The sequence below is a fragment of the Dipodomys merriami genome, unplaced genomic scaffold (genome assembly GCF_024711535.1).
Source record: "Dipodomys merriami isolate MVZ:Mamm:240054 unplaced genomic scaffold, mDipMer1.0.p SCAF_137, whole genome shotgun sequence".
NCBI classification, from domain to species: domain Eukaryota; kingdom Metazoa; phylum Chordata; class Mammalia; order Rodentia; family Heteromyidae; genus Dipodomys; species Dipodomys merriami.
Window position 1 is genome coordinate 1,793,101 of NW_027202682.1, and position 19,309 is coordinate 1,812,409.

General features: G+C 54.2%; 1 protein-coding gene across 3 annotated transcripts in view; it reads left to right on the forward strand.

Annotated features, from left to right (window-relative positions):
- LOC138825413 (protein cramped-like) overlaps nucleotides 1-18,955 on the forward strand; it is a 48,871-nt gene extending 29,916 nt beyond the window's left edge. For 2 of the 3 annotated variants that reach the window (XM_070019926.1, XM_070019928.1), the window contains 12 exons: nucleotides 319-1,464; nucleotides 3,139-3,316; nucleotides 6,835-7,016; nucleotides 7,124-7,198; nucleotides 7,706-7,787; nucleotides 8,723-8,827; nucleotides 9,766-9,944; nucleotides 10,557-10,625; nucleotides 11,121-11,352; nucleotides 11,945-12,109; nucleotides 13,178-13,323; nucleotides 15,421-18,955. In XM_070019926.1, coding sequence (XP_069876027.1) covers nucleotides 319-1,464; nucleotides 3,139-3,316; nucleotides 6,835-7,016; nucleotides 7,124-7,198; nucleotides 7,706-7,787; nucleotides 8,723-8,827; nucleotides 9,766-9,944; nucleotides 10,557-10,625; nucleotides 11,121-11,352; nucleotides 11,945-12,109; nucleotides 13,178-13,323; nucleotides 15,421-15,585 — 2,724 coding nt within the window. In that variant the 3' untranslated portion in view covers nucleotides 15,586-18,955. The remainder of the gene's footprint in view (nucleotides 1-318; nucleotides 1,465-3,138; nucleotides 3,317-6,834; nucleotides 7,017-7,123; nucleotides 7,199-7,705; nucleotides 7,788-8,722; nucleotides 8,828-9,765; nucleotides 9,945-10,556; nucleotides 10,626-11,120; nucleotides 11,353-11,944; nucleotides 12,110-13,177; nucleotides 13,324-15,420) is intronic. The other variant, XM_070019927.1, reaches the window with a different exon arrangement.
- The last annotated feature ends 354 nt before the right edge of the window (nucleotides 18,956-19,309 follow it).

Genomic DNA, 19,309 nt, shown 5'->3' on the forward strand with positions numbered 1-19,309 from the left:
AAGCTCTCTGAGCCGTGAGTTCCCCTCTGTCTGGCCTTTGGGATGTGGCCAGAGCATCCCGCCAGTAAGGTGAGCAGCATGACAGGGCCTTGCCTTCCTGGCCTACGTGGCCTATTGGCCCTGGCTGAACTCCCGATCCAGTTTAACAGGTGTGAATCTCCTAAGGACGTGGAATGGCTGGGCCAGCATTGTTTGGTAGTGGCTTGAGGCGAGTCCCTAGGGTCAGGGTACAGCTCTGAGTCTCACTGCAGCCTTGTGCCTGTCAGTTGGCATGACATGGAAGAGCTGGTGGAAGTTGCTCCTTGACAGTACACCCAGCGGAAGACACTAGAGGAGCGGCAGCTGCAGGGCTCCAGCACGGCGCAGATACAGGAGAAGGTGGCACTGCACCTTTTCCCAGGCGAGAACTGCACACTGACGCCGCTGCCTGGCGTGGCCCGTGTGGTACACTCCAAGGCCTTCTGCACGGTGCACTGGCAGGAGGGTGGCCGGTGCAAGCAGAGCACCAAGGATGCCCACTCGCTCCCCCCAGCCCAGATCCTGGGCATCCAGAGTGGGCAGGGCACTGCTCGAGGCCAAGTGAAGTGCCCGAGGGGCGGTGCTGAGGGCAAGGGCGGGGGGCGCCCTCTTCCCACTGCCGACGCGTCGCCGCAGAGCTCTGGAGAGAGTTCCCCTGAGAGTGCCCCTGGGGAGGGGGCCGCCCCGAGTCTGAGCAGCCCGGGCGCTCCCGACGGGCCGCCTCATGGGCTCCAGGACTGCGGGCCACACCTCGAGAAGACCCCTGCAGCGGGCGGGGATGCCCCCATCCGGGAGCCAGGGGTCTTGCCCTGTGCCTGCAGCCAGCTCCCAGACTTGGAGGACGAACTCTCACTCCTCGACCCTTTTCCCCGCTATCTGAAGTCATGTCAGGACCTCATCATCCCGGAGCAGTGCCGCTGTGCCGACACGCAGCCGGGGAGGGAGCGCCCTCCCAGCAGGCCGGCCTCCCCCGAGGCGCCGGCCCCCTGCAACAGAGAGCCCACTGACCTTGTCCCCCCCGGCAAAGACCCCCAGCCTCCCCCGGGGCTCCTGCCAGACGCTTGCACTAAAGACCTGACAGATGCACCTGCAGAGGAGCCCCAGGAGAAGGGGAGCCCCTCCGAACTTCTGCTGTCTCAGGGACAGCCTGCCACCAGGCCCCCAAAGGAGGTCCCCGCCAGCCAGCTTGCCCAGCAACTGCGCGAGGAGGGCTGGAGCCTGCAGACCTCTGAGAGCCTCACGTTAGCTGAAGTCTACCTCATGATGGGCAAGCCAAGCAAGCTGCAGCTGGAATACGACTGGCTGGCCGTGCTTGGTCCCGAGGGCCGGGTGCCCACTGGGCAGAGCCAGGCTGCCCACCCGGGCTCCCCACCTCCTGCCCTCCACCAGCAGCGCCTCCTCAGCTGCCTCCTGAGGCTCATCTCCACGGAGGTCCATCCCAAGCTGGTGAGTGGGAGGGCTGTCAGCCCAGGCAGTCAAATGAGTGGGTCTAGAGGTTCAGCCCTGCCTAGGTTGCCCCGTGAGCGAGGCGAAGGCTACCCTGGGCTGGTGAGGGGTCGGGCATGGGGAGGGGGCAAGGCAGCCTGGTGATGCTTCTGAGACCAGGTCTGACAGTGGAGGGGGTTGCAGTTTTAGCTGCGTGGCGTTGACCCCTGGACATGCAGTGGTCAGGTGTGACCAGATAGATGTTGAGTATAGATGACTGCTTTTGGTGGAGAAGTGTGATGGTGGGAAGCCCCAGAGGGGAAACCAGTTAAGACTTCTACCATGTGGGGAAGTGGTAGGAGGTCCTGGCTTTAGCTTTGACTGGGTAAGAAATGTGGTGGCCCGGAACAGTATTGTGGGTGGTGAATAGTGGTAGGAAGCTGGCTTATTGCCTAGAGTGGACCAACAGCTGCGACTTGTAGACTTGGGTCGGGGGAGGGGCTACACCTGTCGGGAGGTGAGGCAGCCAGGACTCAGAAAAGACAAGAGTGAGGCTGTAGGAACGGTTGGCAGACTGTAGATAGCTTCCTGGGTAACCTGGTGCAGTGCGCAGTACTCGCAGTCAGGGAGACTGGAAACCTCCGGCTGGGGGGCTCCGTCCGTCCTGTTTTTCTGTTCCTGCTTGCCCAGCGGAGCTATGGCCGACAAGAAGGCCTGAGACTTCAGACTAAGCAGAGTTCACAGAAACCCTCAGTGGGAGGTGGGGTAGTAAGAAGGAACTTGGAGGTGAGAGCGTTCCCTAAAAGGGACCAGGGCTGGCAGCTCTTTGGGAGCTATAGTGGGGGCACAGGCAGAGGGAAAACTGAGCTGAGGAGCTGGACATGCCTCCCCTGTGGGAGCTGGCTCCAGGAGGGGTCTTCGGATGGCTACTCGGACACCAAGTGCGTGTGTCGCGGGAGGAGGGTGTGAAGAAGTCTAGCATCTGGCCAGACCTTCCCATTAGGCTAAGACTCGAGATGGGGTTAGAGGACAGGGCTTTGCTACCAGGCCTGGAACCTTCAGGGCCTCAGATATCTGTGAGGTGGGTCTTGCTGTGAGAAAGCTCTTGAGCTCTGACTGCTGGACTCTCACAAGTAGATCTGACACAGGGAGGCTGCTGCCCTCCAGCGCCACATTTTACGGTGGCTTTTAAAACGGCAAGCTGTTACCACCTGCTACCAGGGCCTCCTCGCACCTTTAGCTGGGGCCAGTGAATCCTGGCCATGTTAGCCCAGCCCCCTGCCTCTGCTGTCGACCGCCTGCCCCTTCTCACCCCCGTGTCCAGGCAGGGGACACACATGGGCTTCCCTGAGGAGGATGGCAGCTACTGTGGATACTCAACTGGCTGGGGCTTTGCACTTTGCAGTGTGTGTGTGTGTGTGTGTGTGTGTGTGTGTGTGTGTGTGTGTGTGTGTGTGTGTGTGTGTGTGTGTGTGTGTGTGTGTTACACACCACCGGCTTGTGATTTTAAAAACTGGCAAGTTGCTGAGTGACCTTGGGGCTTGTCAAGGTCAGTTATTTCAGCGCTGTTCTTTACCCCCGTGAGCTCTGTGCCACCTTCGAGTCTTGAGGTTGTGCTCACAGCAGCTCCCGGCACTCATGCCAAAGCCATTTGCTCATGTTGAGCCTGGTGTATTTTGGCTTATGTCTGACCAGGCTCTGGAAACAAACACCGCACCTGCCGCCTCAGTGAGGCCCACCCCAGAGGAACAGTCCACACCGCCCCCCGGGAAGGTGGTGGCCCTCAGCTCGCGGAGCCCTCGCTGCCCTCGAAGCCAGTCTGCCCTCCGCAGCAGTAAGACCCTCCCTTCTGGCTGTGCACCCTGCTCTCCAGGTGAGGAGTGGTATATCCACCCAAACCAGACACCTGCCTCGGGCCAGCCCTGCTTTCCATTTAAATCAGTGACGGCCTAGACAGTGGGGGTGGTTCCTCGGGATGAGTGCGGATGCTGGCTAGGGAGGCCTGGGTCCTGGGTGAGCTGCTGGCAACGGAGGAGGTGGGTGAGTGGCAGTTGGCCGCTTGGTCACTGCAGGGTTCCTGTGCTGTGAGACCTGCACACACCTCCACAGCGTTCTGTCACTAGCTCCACACCCCAGAGGGAGGCTGGGCTTCGATCCAAAACATTAAAATAAGGCAGCTCCTTGAGGAAAGTGCTAGCTGTCTAACACAGTTGTAAAGATGGAGTAGCCTGCCAGCCCGTTAGTTCAACTTGGACAATCTTTTTTCTTGTTTTGAGATGCTGGGAACAGAACTTGGGGTCTTACACATGTCAGGCAAGTGTGTTACCACTGAGCTGTATCCTCATACAAAATAAGTTAAATTTAAATGGATAATTTCCACCACTTTGTGTATAAAACACCTGAGATACGTATGCCCCATGTCTCTGGGAATGTTTTGCTTGCTTTAGACTTTCAGTGTTTTATAATAAAACAGCTTATCACAGAGTGATGAGGGCTACATTAGTTTTAAAAAGTAGGCCGGTGCCAGTAATCCCAGCTACTTGGGAGGCTGAGATTGGGAAGATCATGGTTCAAGGCCATCTTATGGAGAAAAGTTGATGAAATCCCTCCTCAACCAGTAGCTGGGCACAGTGGCATGTAACTGAGAGAGGAGGATTGGGATTACAGGACAGCCCCAAGCAAAACAGGCTGCATCAAAACAGAATGCCATCTTGAAGAGACTGGGCATAGTGGCACATCCCTGCCATCCCAGTACAATGAGAAGCTGAAAACAGGAGCATCACAGTCTAGGCATCTGTCTTGTCAGGAATCAGATCTCATCTTAAAAATAACCAACGCTTCTAGCTACTTGAGACGCTGAGATTGAGATTATCTCTGGCAGAAAAGTTTAAGAGACTTTATCTTTATAGAAGGAGTCTCAAGGGGCGTTGGTGGCTCTTGCCTGTAATCCTAGCTACTCAGGAGGCTGAGATCTGAGGATCACCGTTCAAAGCCAGCAGGGGCAGGAAAGTCCATCAGACTCTTATCTCCAGTAAACCACTAGAAAACTGGAAGTGGTGCTGTGGCTCAAGCGGTAGATCGGTAGATTGCTAACATTGAGCTGAAGTGTGCAGGGACAGCGCCCAAGCCCAGAGTTCAAGCCCCACAACCAACCCCCCCCCCCAAAAAAAAAAAAAGGAGTCTCTTTGAGAGAAGTAGGATGGAGTGGTATGCAACGGTGTCACCAGCACCAGTGGGAAGCCTAGCCTGAAATCCTGACTCTGAAAGGAGACAGGTAGAGACTTAGGAGAATTGAGCCCCTTTCCTGAAAATAAACAGTGAAAAACCTGAGGCATTGGGGTTAAGGGTGAGGGTTGAGTTAAGTATTAGGGTTAGCGATTGGCGTTAGGGGTAGAGGTGCCTGGAATCCCGGCTGCCTGGGAGGAGGCAGATGGAACGTCAGAAGTGAGGCCCTGTCCTGAAAATAACCAGGGATAAGAAAGCTGGAGGCGCTGGGGTTGGAGCTGGGGTTCCAGTGGAGGCTGGAGGCGCTGGGGTTGGAGCTGGGGTTCCAGTGGAGGCTGGAGGCGCTGGGGTTGGAGCTGGGGTTCCAGTGGAGGCTGGAGGCGTTGGGGTTGGAGCTGGGGTTCCAGTGGAGGCTGGAGGCGTTGGGGTTGGAGCTGGGGTTCCAGTGGAGGCTGGAGGCGTTGGGGTTGGAGCTGGGGTTCCAGTGGAGGCTGGAGGCGTTGGGGTTGGAGCTGGGGTTCCAGTGGAGGCTGGAGGCGTTGGGGTTGGAGCTGGGGTTCCAGTGGAGGCTGGAGGCGTTGGGGTTGGAGCTGGGGTTCCAGTGGAGGCTGGAGGCGTTGGGGTTGGAGCTGGGGTTCCAGTGGAGGCTGGAGGCGTTGGGGTTGGAGCTGGGGTTCCAGTGGAGGCTGGAGGCGTTGGGGTTGGAGCTGGGGTTCCAGTGGAGGCTGGAGGCGTTGGGGTTGGAGCTGGGGTTCCAGTGGAGGCTGGAGGCGTTGGGGTTGGAGCTGGGGTTCCAGTGGAGGCTGGAGGCGTTGGGGTTGGAGCTGGGGTTCCAGTGGAGGCTGGAGGCGTTGGGGTTGGAGCTGGGGTTCCAGTGGAGGCTGGAGGCGTTGGGGTTGGAGCTGGGGTTCCAGTGGAGGCTGGAGGCGTTGGGGTTGGAGCTGGGGTTCCAGTGGAGGCTGGAGGCGTTGGGGTTGGAGCTGGGGTTCCAGTGGAGGCTGGAGGCGTTGGGGTTGGAGCTGGGGTTCCAGTGGAGGCTGGAGGCGTTGGGGTTGGAGCTGGGGTTCCAGTGGAGGCTGGAGGCGTTGGGGTTGGAGCTGGCGTTCCAGTGGAGGCTGGAGGCGTTGGGGTTGGAGCTGGGGTTCCAGTGGAGGCTGGAGGCGTTGGGGTTGGAGCTGGGGTTCCAGTGGAGGCTGGAGGCGTTGGGGTTGGAGCTGGGGTTCCAGTGGAGGCTGGAGGCGTTGGGGTTGGAGCTGGGGTTCCAGTGGAGGCTGGAGGCGTTGGGGTTGGAGCTGGGGTTCCAGTGGAGGCTGGAGGCGTTGGGGTTGGAGCTGGGGTTCCAGTGGAGGCTGGAGGCGCTGGGGTTGGAGCTGGGGTTCCAGTGGAGGCTGGAGGCCTTGGGGTTGGAGCTGGGGTTCCAGTGGAGGCTGGAGGCGTTGGGGTTGGAGCTGGGGTTCCAGTGGAGGCTGGAGGCGTTGGGGTTGGAGCTGGGGTTCCAGTGGAGGCTGGAGGCGTTGGGGTTGGAGCTGGGGTTCCAGTGGAGGCTGGAGGCGTTGGGGTTGGAGCTGGGGTTCCAGTGGAGGCTGGAGGCGTTGGGGTTGGAGCTGGCGTTCCAGTGGAGGCTGGAGGCGTTGGGGTTGGAGCTGGGGTTCCAGTGGAGGCTGGAGGCGTTGGGGTTGGAGCTGGGGTTCCAGTGGAGGCTGGAGGCGTTGGGGTTGGAGCTGGGGTTCCAGTGGAGGCTGGAGGCGTTGGGGTTGGAGCTGGGGTTCCAGTGGAGGCTGGAGGCGCTGGGGTTGGAGCTGGGGTTCCAGTGGAGGCTGGAGGCGCTGGGGTTGGAGCTGGGGTTCCAGTGGAGGCTGGAGGCGCTGGGGTTGGAGCTGGGGTTCCAGTGGAGGCTGGAGGCGTTGGGGTTGGAGCTGGGGTTCCAGTGGAGGCTGGAGGCGTTGGGGTTGGAGCTGGGGTTCCAGTGGAGGCTGGAGGCGTTGGGGTTGGAGCTGGGGTTCCAGTGGAGGCTGGAGGCGTTGGGGTTGGAGTTGGAGATAGGATTGAGGTTGGGGCGGGGTTCAGAAGGCATAGAGGCGGCTAAAGGGCTGTGGAGAGAATTCCTTCATGGACCTCTGCCTGTGGGTGATGCGGGTGAGTCAGTGTGTGGCCCTTCTTTTCTAGGGTTAAGAAATCCCCCAAGGCCCCTTTTGGTGGCCGGCCCCTCCAGCACTGGGAGCAGTGACTCAGATGGTGGCCTCTTTGCCGTGCCCACAACTTTACCACCCAACAGCCGACATGGGAAGCTCTTCTCTCCCAGTAAAGAAGCAGAACTGACTTTCCGGCAGCACCTGGACTCCATCAGTGTGAGTGCCAGGCCTGGGATGCCCCTGTAGCAGGTGCTGTGTCAGGGGAGGGCATGCCTTTAGTGCTCATGTCCCTTGCAGATGAAGCTGGATTTCTTCCCTTACAGATGCAGTCTGATTTCTTCTCACCAAAGCCCAAGAAACTGCGGAAACGGCACCTTCGGAAGCCATTGGTGGTCCAGGTGAGGGAACTTTGTGTGGATCTAGCCAGCTGTGGCCGCTGACTCTCCCACCGGCTGAGCTGGCTAGGACACAGGGATATTACCTGCCTTTCCTCTTATTTCTCAGCACCACCTAAGCAGGAAAAGCCAGAAGTGGCTCTGTGGCTCAAGTAGTAGAGCCCTAGCCTTGAGCTGAAGAGTGGGGACAGTGTTCAGGCCTCACTATCGGCAAAAACAAACAGACAAAAAACAAAAAGAAAAAAGACAGAAACACAAGGGACTGGTCGGGTTCCTTTCACAGAGGATCCAGTGTTACCAGGCTCAGGACCCGCAGGACAGAAGGCGTCAGACCCATGCATCCTATGCATGCAGTTGTTATTGGCTCCGAAGCAAGCTCCCTGCATGCTTGTACCGGGCTCCCTCCTGTTTGAATACTCCTTTGTAACACAGTTTCTGATGGATTTTTTGGGTATTGGTATCTTCTCGCCACCTTGATTTTTTTTTTTTTTTTTTTTTTTTTCTTCACAGAGAACACTGCTTCCTAGGCCATCTGAAAATCAGTCCCACAATGTGTGCTCTTTCTCCATCCTGTCCAATTCTCCCATAGCTGGTAAGGCCTGGGTTTCTCTGTGTGCTTTTGCTTCCTGGACGTGGCCTTGCCTTGGGAATGCAGATGTTGGTTTCCATGGTTGTTGTGTACCAATGTGCCCTCAGTGGTGAGCACAGTAGTAGGGGCTTTGCCTTCTCAGAGGTAGGAACAATTGGCCCTGTTCAGGTTTGTGGATTCTTTGCTTCTACGTTCTGCATATGATTATGTCAGGAAGTTCATGGAATAAATGTGTTCTTGGGCAATATAGATCATAGTTTCTTGTGACTGTAAATTTAGTAGGGGCCCTGGCACTTCCAAGTGAGCAACATCAGACAGAGTTCCTCAGTAAAACACATGCTATATGATTTATCTTTGCTGGTCTTGTTTCTGTGTGTGGGTGTGCGTGTGCGTGCGTGTGCGTGCGTGCGTGCGTGCGTGCGTGCGTGCGTGTGTGTGTGTGTGTGTGTGTGTGTGGAAAGGATGTGGGGATGGGACAAGGAAAGGGTGGAAGAGAGGGCCTCAGATACTACTGTGGACTGCTTCCAACCAAACCTTCTTGATCGTGTACTTAAAAGGCCCAACAGCCATCAATGGCTTTTCTCCGGCTAGTGAAAACAAATGGCTGTGGCAGAATTTTAGTCCATGGTCTGATACACTGACTGCCCCCAGGCCCTGTATCTCTCTTTGGGAGTTTGTCACCCTTAAAATGCCTTTCCCAGGGCATGATAGTGGAGACTGCAGATCCTAGCAGAATTGAGACAGGGTGCCATCATGGAATGTTTTAGGGCTCCCCTCTCTTGGGAGTCTGTGCGGTGTGAAGCAAGTGTTGGGAGCGTTGGGTAGCTTTGTGTGATCCCCGGTGTGTCTGGTGAAGGAACTCCTCTGCAACCTGCTTTTGCGCTGAGTCAGCACAGATCTGCCGGACTGACATGTTTGCTTTTGTCTTCCCCTTGCAGGCAGAGGCTGGTTCCGGCCCATACAGTCCTCTCTGGCCAAAGCAGCTCTGTCTCGTCCGATTGTACCCAAGGTCCTTCCTCCCCAGGGCACCAATCACCTGGCCAGTAAGTCTCTAACCTGCAGTGACATCTACTATGTGATCTTCCTAAGTTGGCCTTTTTTTGTCTGTGTTGGGCTTGAACTCAGGAACTGGGCATTGTCCCTAAGCTCTTTTGCTCAACTTGCACTCTAGTAGATAATTAGAGATCAGAATTTCATGGACTTTCCTGCCCCGGCTAACTTTGAACCAGGACTCTGAGATCTCAGCCTCCTGAGGAGCTAGGATTATAGGTGTGATCACACTAGCCCCTGTGCCTTTTTTTTTTAAATCAGAAGCCTTTTTAATGGGCTGGGAAGGTGTCTCAGTGGTAGAGCGCTTGCCTTCCATGCATGAGGCCCTGCGTTCGATTCATCAGCACCATATAAGCAGAAAAAAAGCCAGAAGTGGTACTATGGCTCAAGTGGTAGCGCGCTAGCCTTGAGGTGAAGAGCTGAGGGACAGCGCCCAGGCCCAGAGTTCAGGCCCCACGACTGGACCAAAAAAAAACCCAAAAACAAAAACAAAAAACAGAAGCCTTTTAAATAATTCTGTCTTCTCCAACTCACAGTATCTTGTTATCTTTCAAAAGAACACTAAAACTGGGTGTTGGTGACTTAGGCCTGCAATCTTAGCTACTTAGGAGGCTGAGATCTGAGGCTTGTGATTTGAAGTGAGTCTAAGAGGGAAGTCCCTGAGACTCTTATCTCCATTTAACCACCAAAAGCCAGATGTGGATCTGTGGCTCCAGTGGCAGAGCACTAGCTTTGAGTAGAAAGCTCAGGGATAGCACCCAGGACCTGAGTTCAAGCCCCAGGACTGGCACAGAAGGAAACAAAAGGAAAAGCACAATAGCTTTGAGCTCTTCATTGAATTGAGGTTGGAGGGGAAGCGGCCCCCGGATTCTCTGGATACATACATGCAGTATCTGGAAACAAGGCTTTAAAATGTTACTCCTGTCACCAGGTGCAATCGACTTAGCGGCTCAAAGTGCTGGAATCATCCCGAGGAGCCAGCTGCCAGTCTTGGATACCAAGGGCTCGCCTGGCATCCCTTCACTGACTTCAGAGGAGGTGACTACCACGGTCTCTGGGCAGGACTCAGTCAGACCCCACCAGAGTGGCGGGGCCGTCCCTGCTGTGGGAGTGAGTATCTCTGGAGGAGCTCTTGCTGTGATAGATAACTTCTGGGGTTGGTCTTCTGGAGCCTGGCCCTGGGTCATGCTAGGCCCAGTGGATCAGGCCTGATAAAGCTTACAAGCCACTGAACAAGGAAGGCCGTGTAATGAACATGGCCCTTGCAGCAGAGAAAGGGAAGGAGGGAGCACATATTTGTTGTTCAGAGCTCAGCCATGCGTGGCATTGTGGCGCTGACCTCATGCGCTCATGACCCCTTCTTGGGCACTCAGTACTTTGTGAGCCTGGTTTGGCCTTGTTACCCATCCTGCCTGATTCTCCATGCCTGTGTTTCTTGGCCAGCTTGTGGGCTGCCTAAGTCAGGTGTGTGGGCTGGCTCTGTGAGAACCCCGGGAGCTCAGCTGTACTGGTGTTCTGAGGTCAGATTCTGACTTGGGCTTGAATTCACAATGAAACAACCAAAAATAAATAAATAAATAAGTGTAGGTCCCTAAATGCTGTGTAACACTTCCAGCCTAGAGCAGGGTCCGTTACCTGCCTCTCTGAGCTGCTCCAGGCTGGTGGTTGGTCATTGCTGAGCGCTGATCCATCCACTCACCAGTCTTCCTGGTGTTGTTGCAGGGCACGGACGACCCATTTATCAGCGTCCCCCTGAGGCCAGAGCAGGAGCCAGTGACAGACGGTTTCCAGGTAGAGTGTGCTTTGGGGCTACAGAGCAAAGTAGCTTCTGCAGTGCCAAGTCCCCACCCCTGGCCACAGACAGACCACAGCATTCAATGATTGTTTTGTTGTCCTGTCCACCTCACCTACTGCTGGTGATTGAATGAATCTGGCGATCTCCTCATTCCAGCATCCTTCCTTCACACCCAGTTACAGAAGGACTGGGTGTTTTGGGGCTCAGGAGCAGCAGGAGGTCATCAGCTTATGCCTCCTGTGGCACTCAGTCTCCACCTGGGCGTCACCAGCAGCCCTGAAGCAGCCCCAGCCCCCCTTGCCATGGCCTGACACTGCTCACCGTCTCAGGAGTAGTCAATTCTGAGCGTGTGCTCCCTTGGGGGAGGGGGGACGCGTTTGGGGCACTGTGCCTACGGCAGCCACCAAGCTGTGAGACTGAGGCCATAGTCATTGTTTTGCTTTGGGTTCTGGTTTTCCACTTGAGCCATAGCAGTGCCTGTTTCCTGGCAGGGTTCTTCTGTGCTCTCCTTACCTGAACTACCCAAGACTCCTCTCCCGAATGGTCTCTCCATACCTCTGCCTTCATCAGAAGGCTCCAGCACCCGGCTCTCCCCACCTAATGTCTCTGCACTGCTGGACATCTCCCTGCCTGGCCCACCCGAGGATGTGCTTTCTCAAGGAGAGCCCACCACGCAGATCAGCGACTCCATCATCGAAATCGCCATTAGCTCGGGCCAGTATGGTAAGACTGGGTGGCCTCCCATCCCCCGGCAGCCAGGTCCCCCAGGAGGCGGGGATTACATTTGCCCTGTGCCGTTTCGATCTGCTGCATATTCACTAAACTTCCTGGAGGCTTCCCAGTTCATTGTTACCTCTGCGCATCACATCACCTTCCACTACAAGGTGCTCCGGTAGGGAGTGTTGATGGAGAGGTGGTCCTGACCCTCCTGCTCATGGTCTTATGGGAGGATTTCTCTTGACCTTGAAAATAAAATAGCTCAGTCCTCGAGGCCCTCTGTAGCCTAGGTATCACTGTCCCGGTTGAATGAGTCTGGCAGAGAGCTCACCGTCTGCAGCACTATGGCAGTGGCTGGAAAGGCAGCCACCCTCGGCTGTGGCCCCATCTTCTCTGTCTGACAGTGTTGGGTGGTGAGTGCTGTCATGTTGCAGTCCTGCAACACGCCCTCCCTGCAGCATGAACCACCAGGAAGCTCTGTGGTATGGGCTCAGGAGTTTTGAGTTTCCTTGAGTGAGCAGTGTGCAGCCCCGCCTCCCACTGTCTTCTTGCTTGGCGGGTTGGGGAAGTGTCTCTGACCCGTAGTATTGGTTGGCAGGTGAAGGAGTCCCTCTTTCTCCAGCAAAACTAAATGGCAGCGACAGTTCCAAGAGTCTTCCCTCCCCATCTAGCAGCCCCCAGCCCAACTGGATTGCCTCTCCCACCCACGACCCACAGTGGTACCCCAGTGACTCCACAGACTCTTCGCTCAGCAATTTGTTTGGTGAGTGTCTGGGGGAGGGTTCTCCTTTGCCCAGTAGCAGGGACTGGAGTCCAAAGACTGCGTTCTGCACTCTGGCCACACTTCTGCTGGGAGTTGTTGCTTAGTTCTCAAGTGTTCGTTTTTTCCTTTGTTGGTTTTTTAAGCATAACGTTTATATTGAACAACAGATGCTCAGTAGGTAGTTGAATGAATGTTGACACGTTTATAAACCCTGATCGATAGCCCACCACACAGTAAAGACAGAGCGTCCCATCCCCCTCGTGGTACCGGCTCCAGTCTGTCCAGGTGGCCTGGTCCTGCCCGGCTAGGCTCTTACAGGCTGTAGCTGAGCCAGTGAGGACGTGAGCAGTCCATCTTAGAGCCCCTCCTTCCTTCCCTCCCTTCCCTCTTTCTTCCCCCTCCTTCCCTCCCTCCTTTCCTTCCTCCTTCTGTAAGGCAAACTGAAGTGAATGTTATAGAGATCTTGCAGCATATTGTTGACCAGAGTGGGGGAGTCATGGAGTTTGTGTTCGTCTGTGCATTTCCCTGATACTGAATGCTAGTGTGCAAGAAGAAGCATACTTGGAAAGGGACAGCATCCCTGGTTCTCTTGTGACCAGCGTAGATAGAGCTCCCCTTTGCATGTCTGGGTTTAGCCCCCTGAGGTCTGAGTGTGGTGAGCACGTAGGGTTGGTCATGTGATAGGCAGTCCTGAGGAGGCATCTGGAACACGTGATACACTTGGTTAGCTCTGCCTTTGGGCACCATGCTTGGTGGTCTAGAAGTACTGGGGGCTTTAGATAATTGGGAAGTAGAAGAAGCCAACCCCTCCCCTAAGTGGTTCCTTTTGTTACCAGTGACAGTGCAGATGTGTGCAAGGTAACAGGCAAATCATGAAAAATTTAAAGCAGCCTTGGTGCCTATTAATGAGGGACTGGTTGCAATCAGTTGGTGCAACAGCGGGACCCGTGGAACACAGTAGGACAGGCGCGTGATCCCGGATCACTGGCTGAGCAAAGCCAGTCACGAGTGAGGTGGTGGCCTCCCTGTGCCAGAGTCAAATTGTGGCCTTTGGCTTTCTCTTTCCAGCTAGCTTCATCTCCCCGGAGAAAAGCCGGAAGACGCTGCCAGCTACCATGGGGGCCAACAGTGGCACTTCTTTGCTTGGCCCCAGCTTGTTGGATGGAAACTCCAGGGACTCTTTCGTGTCCAGGTCTCTGGCCGATGTTGCAGAAGTAAGTGCCCTCCCATGCACCTGAATCTGACTGTCCACCCCTGCTCTAGAGGGTGCCTGCTTCTTCCTGCAGCCTGAAGTTTGCAGGAAGTCCTCACTAGGGTGAAACCAGCATTCAGTAAATACAGATCTGAAATGTGCCGGTACTGGGCTGTGTCCAGTGACACCCTGCTCCTTGAACACATCAGAACTGGAAAGTGCTGAAGCCAAGGTGAACAGTTCTGCAGAGGCAAGCAGACTGGGTCTCACTTGTTCTCTTCCACATGTATGACCTCAGGCTACCTCGATTTCCTGATCTGAGAGATGTGGAACTGTTGTGAGGTGTACATGGTTGTGTCATCACCAGTCCTGTCCTGGTGGCAGGGATCTTCACATCTCCCTGTGCTGTGCTGTGTCCATGGCTTTGTCCTTCCGGTGGAAACCATCATTTCCCACTCATTCTTGTCCCACACTTACTTGGTGACAGTAGGTATCATGTTATGGCAGGTGCTTGACTGGCCAGTGTGACCAATCAATGGGCCATTTTTGTTATTAATGCTTTAGAGAGGGTCTCACTGTGTAGCCTGAACTCTGGGCCTGGGCACTGTACCTCAGCTCTTCAGCTCAAGGCGAGCGCTCTACCACTTGAGCCACAGCGCCACTTCTGGTTCTGAGTGGCTAAACTGGAGATAAGAGTCTCACAGACTTTCCCATTCCGGCTGGCTTTGAATCTTGATCCTCAGATCTCAGTCTCCTGAGTAGCTAGGATTACAGGCATGAGTCACCATCGCCCAGCTGTTTGTTTGTTTGCTTATTTATTCTGTCATGGAGCTTGAACTCAGGTATTATGGGAGCTGTCCATGAACACTTTTTGTTCAAAGCTAGTGCTCTAACACTTTGAGCCACAGCACAGCTTTCAGTTTTCTGTTGGTTAATTGGAGAGAAGAGTCTCATGGACTTTCCTGATCGTGTTAGCTTCACATCAATCCTCAGATCTCATCCTCCTGAGTAGCTAGGATTACAGGTGTCAGTCACCAGTACCTGACTTGCTTTGCTCATTTTGAAAACATATTTCAAAAGTTTACCATGACTCAGACTCACAATAAAAAGTTTAAAATTTAGTTCATACCATAGCTCTACTAAAAAATTTCAAAAGGAGCTGGGCACCAGTGGCTCCCACATGTAATCTTAGCTACTCAGGACACAGATCTGAGATCATGGTTCAGAGTCAGCTCGGGTAGGAAAGTCTGTGAGATTCTTATCTCTAGTACTGTAAACTACTAAGAAAAAGCCAGTAGTGCTGTGGTTCAAGCAGTAGAGTGCTAGCCTTAAGCCAAAGAAGCTCAAGAGTTGGCGTCCAGGCCCAGAGTTCAAGTCCTGGGCTAGCAAAAAAAAAAAAAACAAAACAAAAAACCCAAGGTTTCTTATTCAGTATGCCACGTAGTTCATAGGGAAGTCTTTGTGGCCTACTCTGTGCTAGGCACTGCTAAAGTCAGAGGCAACAAGACAAAGCCCCTGGCTGCAGGCAGCTTCCATTTTCAGAAGCTCACTTTAAAAAGTGGAGGGGCCAAGTCTCTTGCTTTCAGCGTAAAGTTGTGCTAACCCAACGCCCTACAGAGCCTTTCGTCCCTCTTGATCTTCCTTTCTGCCTGGGCCCTATGTCATGTGGAGGGCTGGGAGCAGTGCCCACTTCAGGGCCTTTGCAGTTGCTATTTCTTTGGATGAAGATATTCTTCCTTCATACATTCATGTGACTTCTTCCCACGTTCGTCAGATCCTGACATGTTGGAGACCCTCGTCTGATGCTGCCCCTGTGGCAAACTCCCCTGCTCTCATTTCCTTCAACTTTCTCTCTCACCTCTGCCTTCTGGTGTTACTTCTGACTTTGTCTCTTCACGGTTCTTCCCCTATGCCCCAGTGCTCCCCGGTAAGTCTCTGGAGGGAAGGAGCTGCAGCTCTAATCCCAGAGCCAGCCATGCTGGGCTCCCATTTTGCTCTCTACAAATGGTACAGAAAGGGCTCACTGGATTCCGCCAGTGGCATCCCTTGGTGTACAGTGGCCTCCCATGCAAATGGTGGTGCATATGACCTGGTTTTCCTTGTCCCTTCTGTCTTGCAGGTGGTAGATTCCCAGCTGGTGTGCATGATGAACGAGAACAGCATCGATTACATATCTAGGTTCAATGACCTGGCCCAAGAGCTGTCCATCACCGAGCCAGGCCGCCGAGAGGTTCTCTTTGATGGTGGTGGAGGTGGACCGCCTGTTGGCGACTTCTCCCAGTGACTGTGCCTCATGGAGAGGGCGTTCTGTATGATGCAGGGAAAAGCTGATGCGGCTGAGGTTATCCTCACTTTTGACAGATGAGACCTTCCAACTAGAGGAAAGCAAGTCAAGCCCAGAGTCCCTGAAGATTGTCAGCACAGGGCACCTCTGCAGCTCGGCGTGTGCAGCACATAGGAGCAGCTGATCAAGGCTCCATTCCATATGCAGAGCCTGTGATATCTCAGGGCGAGCTCTGAGAAGGGCTGACCTCAGAAACTGCCATGGTGTGGGAGCCTTTCCTTGTTGTATTGGGGCCTGGGCTATATGGGCTAGGCCTTCTAGAGTGTCTCCCTGCATAAGTCATGTCTGGCCCAGTTGACTTTGGAGCTATGATCTGTGCAGAACGCTATAGCCCCTGCTGTCTCCTCTCTGAAGCCCAAGCCCTCTTCCCTACTTGGCTGATCTTTGGTGATGACACCAAGAGTGGTGGTGGGCGTAGCACAGACTTTGGCCACACATACTTTATGGATGCTCTGGTCATGTGGCAGAGAATGGTCCCCCGGCCTATGCAACCAACATCATCTCCCAGAATGCTGACCCTTGCCTGAGTTTTCCCCTTCCAGTGGCTTTGATTGGCCTGGCATAACCAGAAGGGGGAAAGAATCATGTCTTATGCAGGTTGTGGTCATTTTATAGGGTCCTGCTAAGCTGGTTGAAAATATTTTATGCTTCAAGAATTAGGAGGCATGGAAAAGAAAGAACAGAGTCCTTCCTCTCTAGCTGATTTCCTTCCAGTGTTCTCCAGCAAGTTCCTTTAAGTGACCTGAAATTTATTTTTATTGAGCTTTCTACCCTAAGCACACATTAATATGGCTATAGTTAGGGCTTCTTCCTGGCCCATTCTGTGGCAGACCTGCCTTTGTAGGGTTGATTTTCTTTTCCCGGCATTGGTTCAGTGTACACGTAGCTCATGCGTTGTAATCTCTCGCATGTCTCTGACCCAGGACTTACTTCCTCCTTTTCAAGGACCCTGGCAGATTTTAGACTTCACCAGTGTGTCCTCCTGGTGACTCCCTCCTGGAGCCCCACAGGGGCCCCTAGTTACTACTGCAGGTAGTAACTAGTGTCCAGTGTCCAGACTTTTCCAGAATAGCGCCATCTTGCCTTCTCAGTTTGAGGAGGTTGATTCCAGCTCACAGATCACCAGCTGACCGTATCTGGCATGGCAGGAGCCATGGTGCTAGGCAGGTGAGACGCACTGTCTCTGCTCACCCAGCATGAACCCTTTCTCTTCCCTACCTGAACCTTGCCTCTTCTCCCACTCCCTGGTGCCCCAAAGCCAGCCTAGGCTCTCCGCCGACTTTTCTTCCCATCTGCTGCGACCCAGAGGGAAGAAAAGCCCCCTGTTAGATCTTGCCTCTGGCGGGGGGGTAGGGGGGGGTCTCCCCTAGATTTCATTTTTGCCAAAAAGAAATACATGTACTGGGGTGAAAAGCCACTAGATCTTACCTCTACAACACTCTAAATCAACCAAGCCATGTGGCCACCCCTGACTACAGGAGTAGAGGAAGAGATGAGAACAGTGGCTCTAGACACCAGCTTCTTTCTTTTGCCTCCCTGACTAACTGGCTTCTCTCCTGCAAATCCTGACACTATGTGCAGCCTCCTTCCCTGCAACTGAGAAAACAGCTCCTGGCTGTGGAGGGGCTAGGGGAGTGCACCGCTGAATTAGCAGGTAGACCACAGTGTACAATGGCCGTACCCTGGCTCATGCTGTGCTTAGTACTGCGGCCTCCTGGAGTTGGCACATTACTGAACTGAAGAAACCTCTCAGATGTCTAGCCCACTGCAAGTCAGGACACCAGGCTGAGCAGAGGCAACTGCCAATATCCTCACACTCAGAGGGTCGAAGCCATTGACACCAGTAACAGGCATGGAAGCTAGCTGTAGCCTGGGGTATTTTATCAGGGCAGTTGGCACCCTGAGCTGTGTCCTGTCCTCTGATAGGAATATAACTTGAGACTAGGCTCTTGTATACCCTATCCTGTTCCAACCCTAGGCAGAGACGGCTTGTAGGAAAAGCTGCTTGCCACCATTGTCACCCAGTGGCTGGCTGGCTCATTAAGTGGCGGAGTGCACTGATGAGTCTCCTTCAGTGAAGCCGACAGGATTCTGGGGCTTTAGCAGCCAGACAGGTGCACATGTTTGGTTGCCATGATTTAGGCAAGAAAGTGGTGAATCTCTTTTCTCCTAGTCTAAGTGAATTTTGTCTGTAAAATAATCTGGCAACTGCTAAAAGCTGGAGTTTTCAAAAGACCCAGCAGAGAAGCCCCCAGGCCCTCCAGGCCCTCCAGCCTCTGCATTTCGGCGTGGCTGAGGCGAGCGGGGTGGACCTGGGCTTGGTCTGGGTGTGGGAATGTGTGAGTGATTATGATGAGACAAGTTTTTGTTTTTGTTTTTTGTTTTTTTAAGGAAATCTTTCCCTAATGTCTTCCCCTGATCCGATCCTTTGACTAACTCATCTTTCCTGCATATGAAGACCAGTTTTATTGGTGTTGAGGAAGGTGGGGTCTGTCCTCAGGTGTTTGGAATGTGCAGTGATAAACATCACGTCTCTGGGTGTGGAGGCAGGTAGAGTGCACACGTCAGGTCGGGCGCTTGCTCAGGGAGCCGGGACCTTGGGCATCCATCCGCTGGTCAGTATACTGCCCCGACTGTTCTCAGCATGGGAATGTTTCATGTTCATTCCGTGTGTTGGCCTCCTTGCTGGCAGGAGGGGGAGCTCCCTTTAGAAAGTTTACTGACATTAGACCACCCCTAAAGTCTTTGAAGTCCGAATCTCTGCAAGACCAAGCCAGGGAAGAGGGAATGAGTACAACTACTTTTTATCACATTTCTGTCAGATGCATTCATAAGAAAATACCGCACTTTGTCTTAAAAGCAGATCTTTTTTTAAGCTAAGAAACCCCACAATACACCTTTCCTAGGTGTGGCCCTGATCTCCCAGTCAGTCCTAGGTCAGTCCAGTGTAGGAAGCACTACACCAGTCCGCCCCTTCTTCCTTGATGGGATCATCGCCTGGCGCTGCAGCCAGGCCACAGAACTCAGTGCTGTTTGCTTTAATAATCGTTAAGCCATATCATCTAAGGTTTCCGGCTTGTTTGAGATGTGAATTTGTCTTATAGATATAAATATACAGTGTATTATAAAGCAGAATGCCTGCCCTTCCTGATTATTTTTTGTACCATATTGTAAATTATATTATTTATTCTTTACCAATTTGGGGAATAAGGTGTTTTGGTTATTTAATATAATAAAAGCTGTTAAACTTATGTTTAAACTTCCAGTTCAAAATGTAAATGTTTTTATTGTGCATAAATACATACTAATACTTGACCTAACACGTGTCCTGTGCCGGTGTTTAGCGCCAGTGCGCCTGGTGAGCCCCGGGGCAAGACCAGTGCAGTCCCTGGCCGCCGGGCTCGCCAGGGCTTCGGACGGTGCCTCCCTCCCAGCAGGTGCCCCCGCCCCGTCGGGGCTGGGAACCTCGCCTTCCACCCCACCCGGCAACTGGGGCCGGCCCTCCGCCGGCCGCAGGGGCGGGTCCGCGGCAGAGGGCGGGGCGAGCTGTAGGCCAATTCTCAAGGCGAACTCTTGAGCGGCGTCTGCTTCGGCCAATCCACCACCACCGCGACGCCGGCCCGTGCAGGCCTCCCTCGGGTAGGGGGCGGGTGGTTGCGGAGGG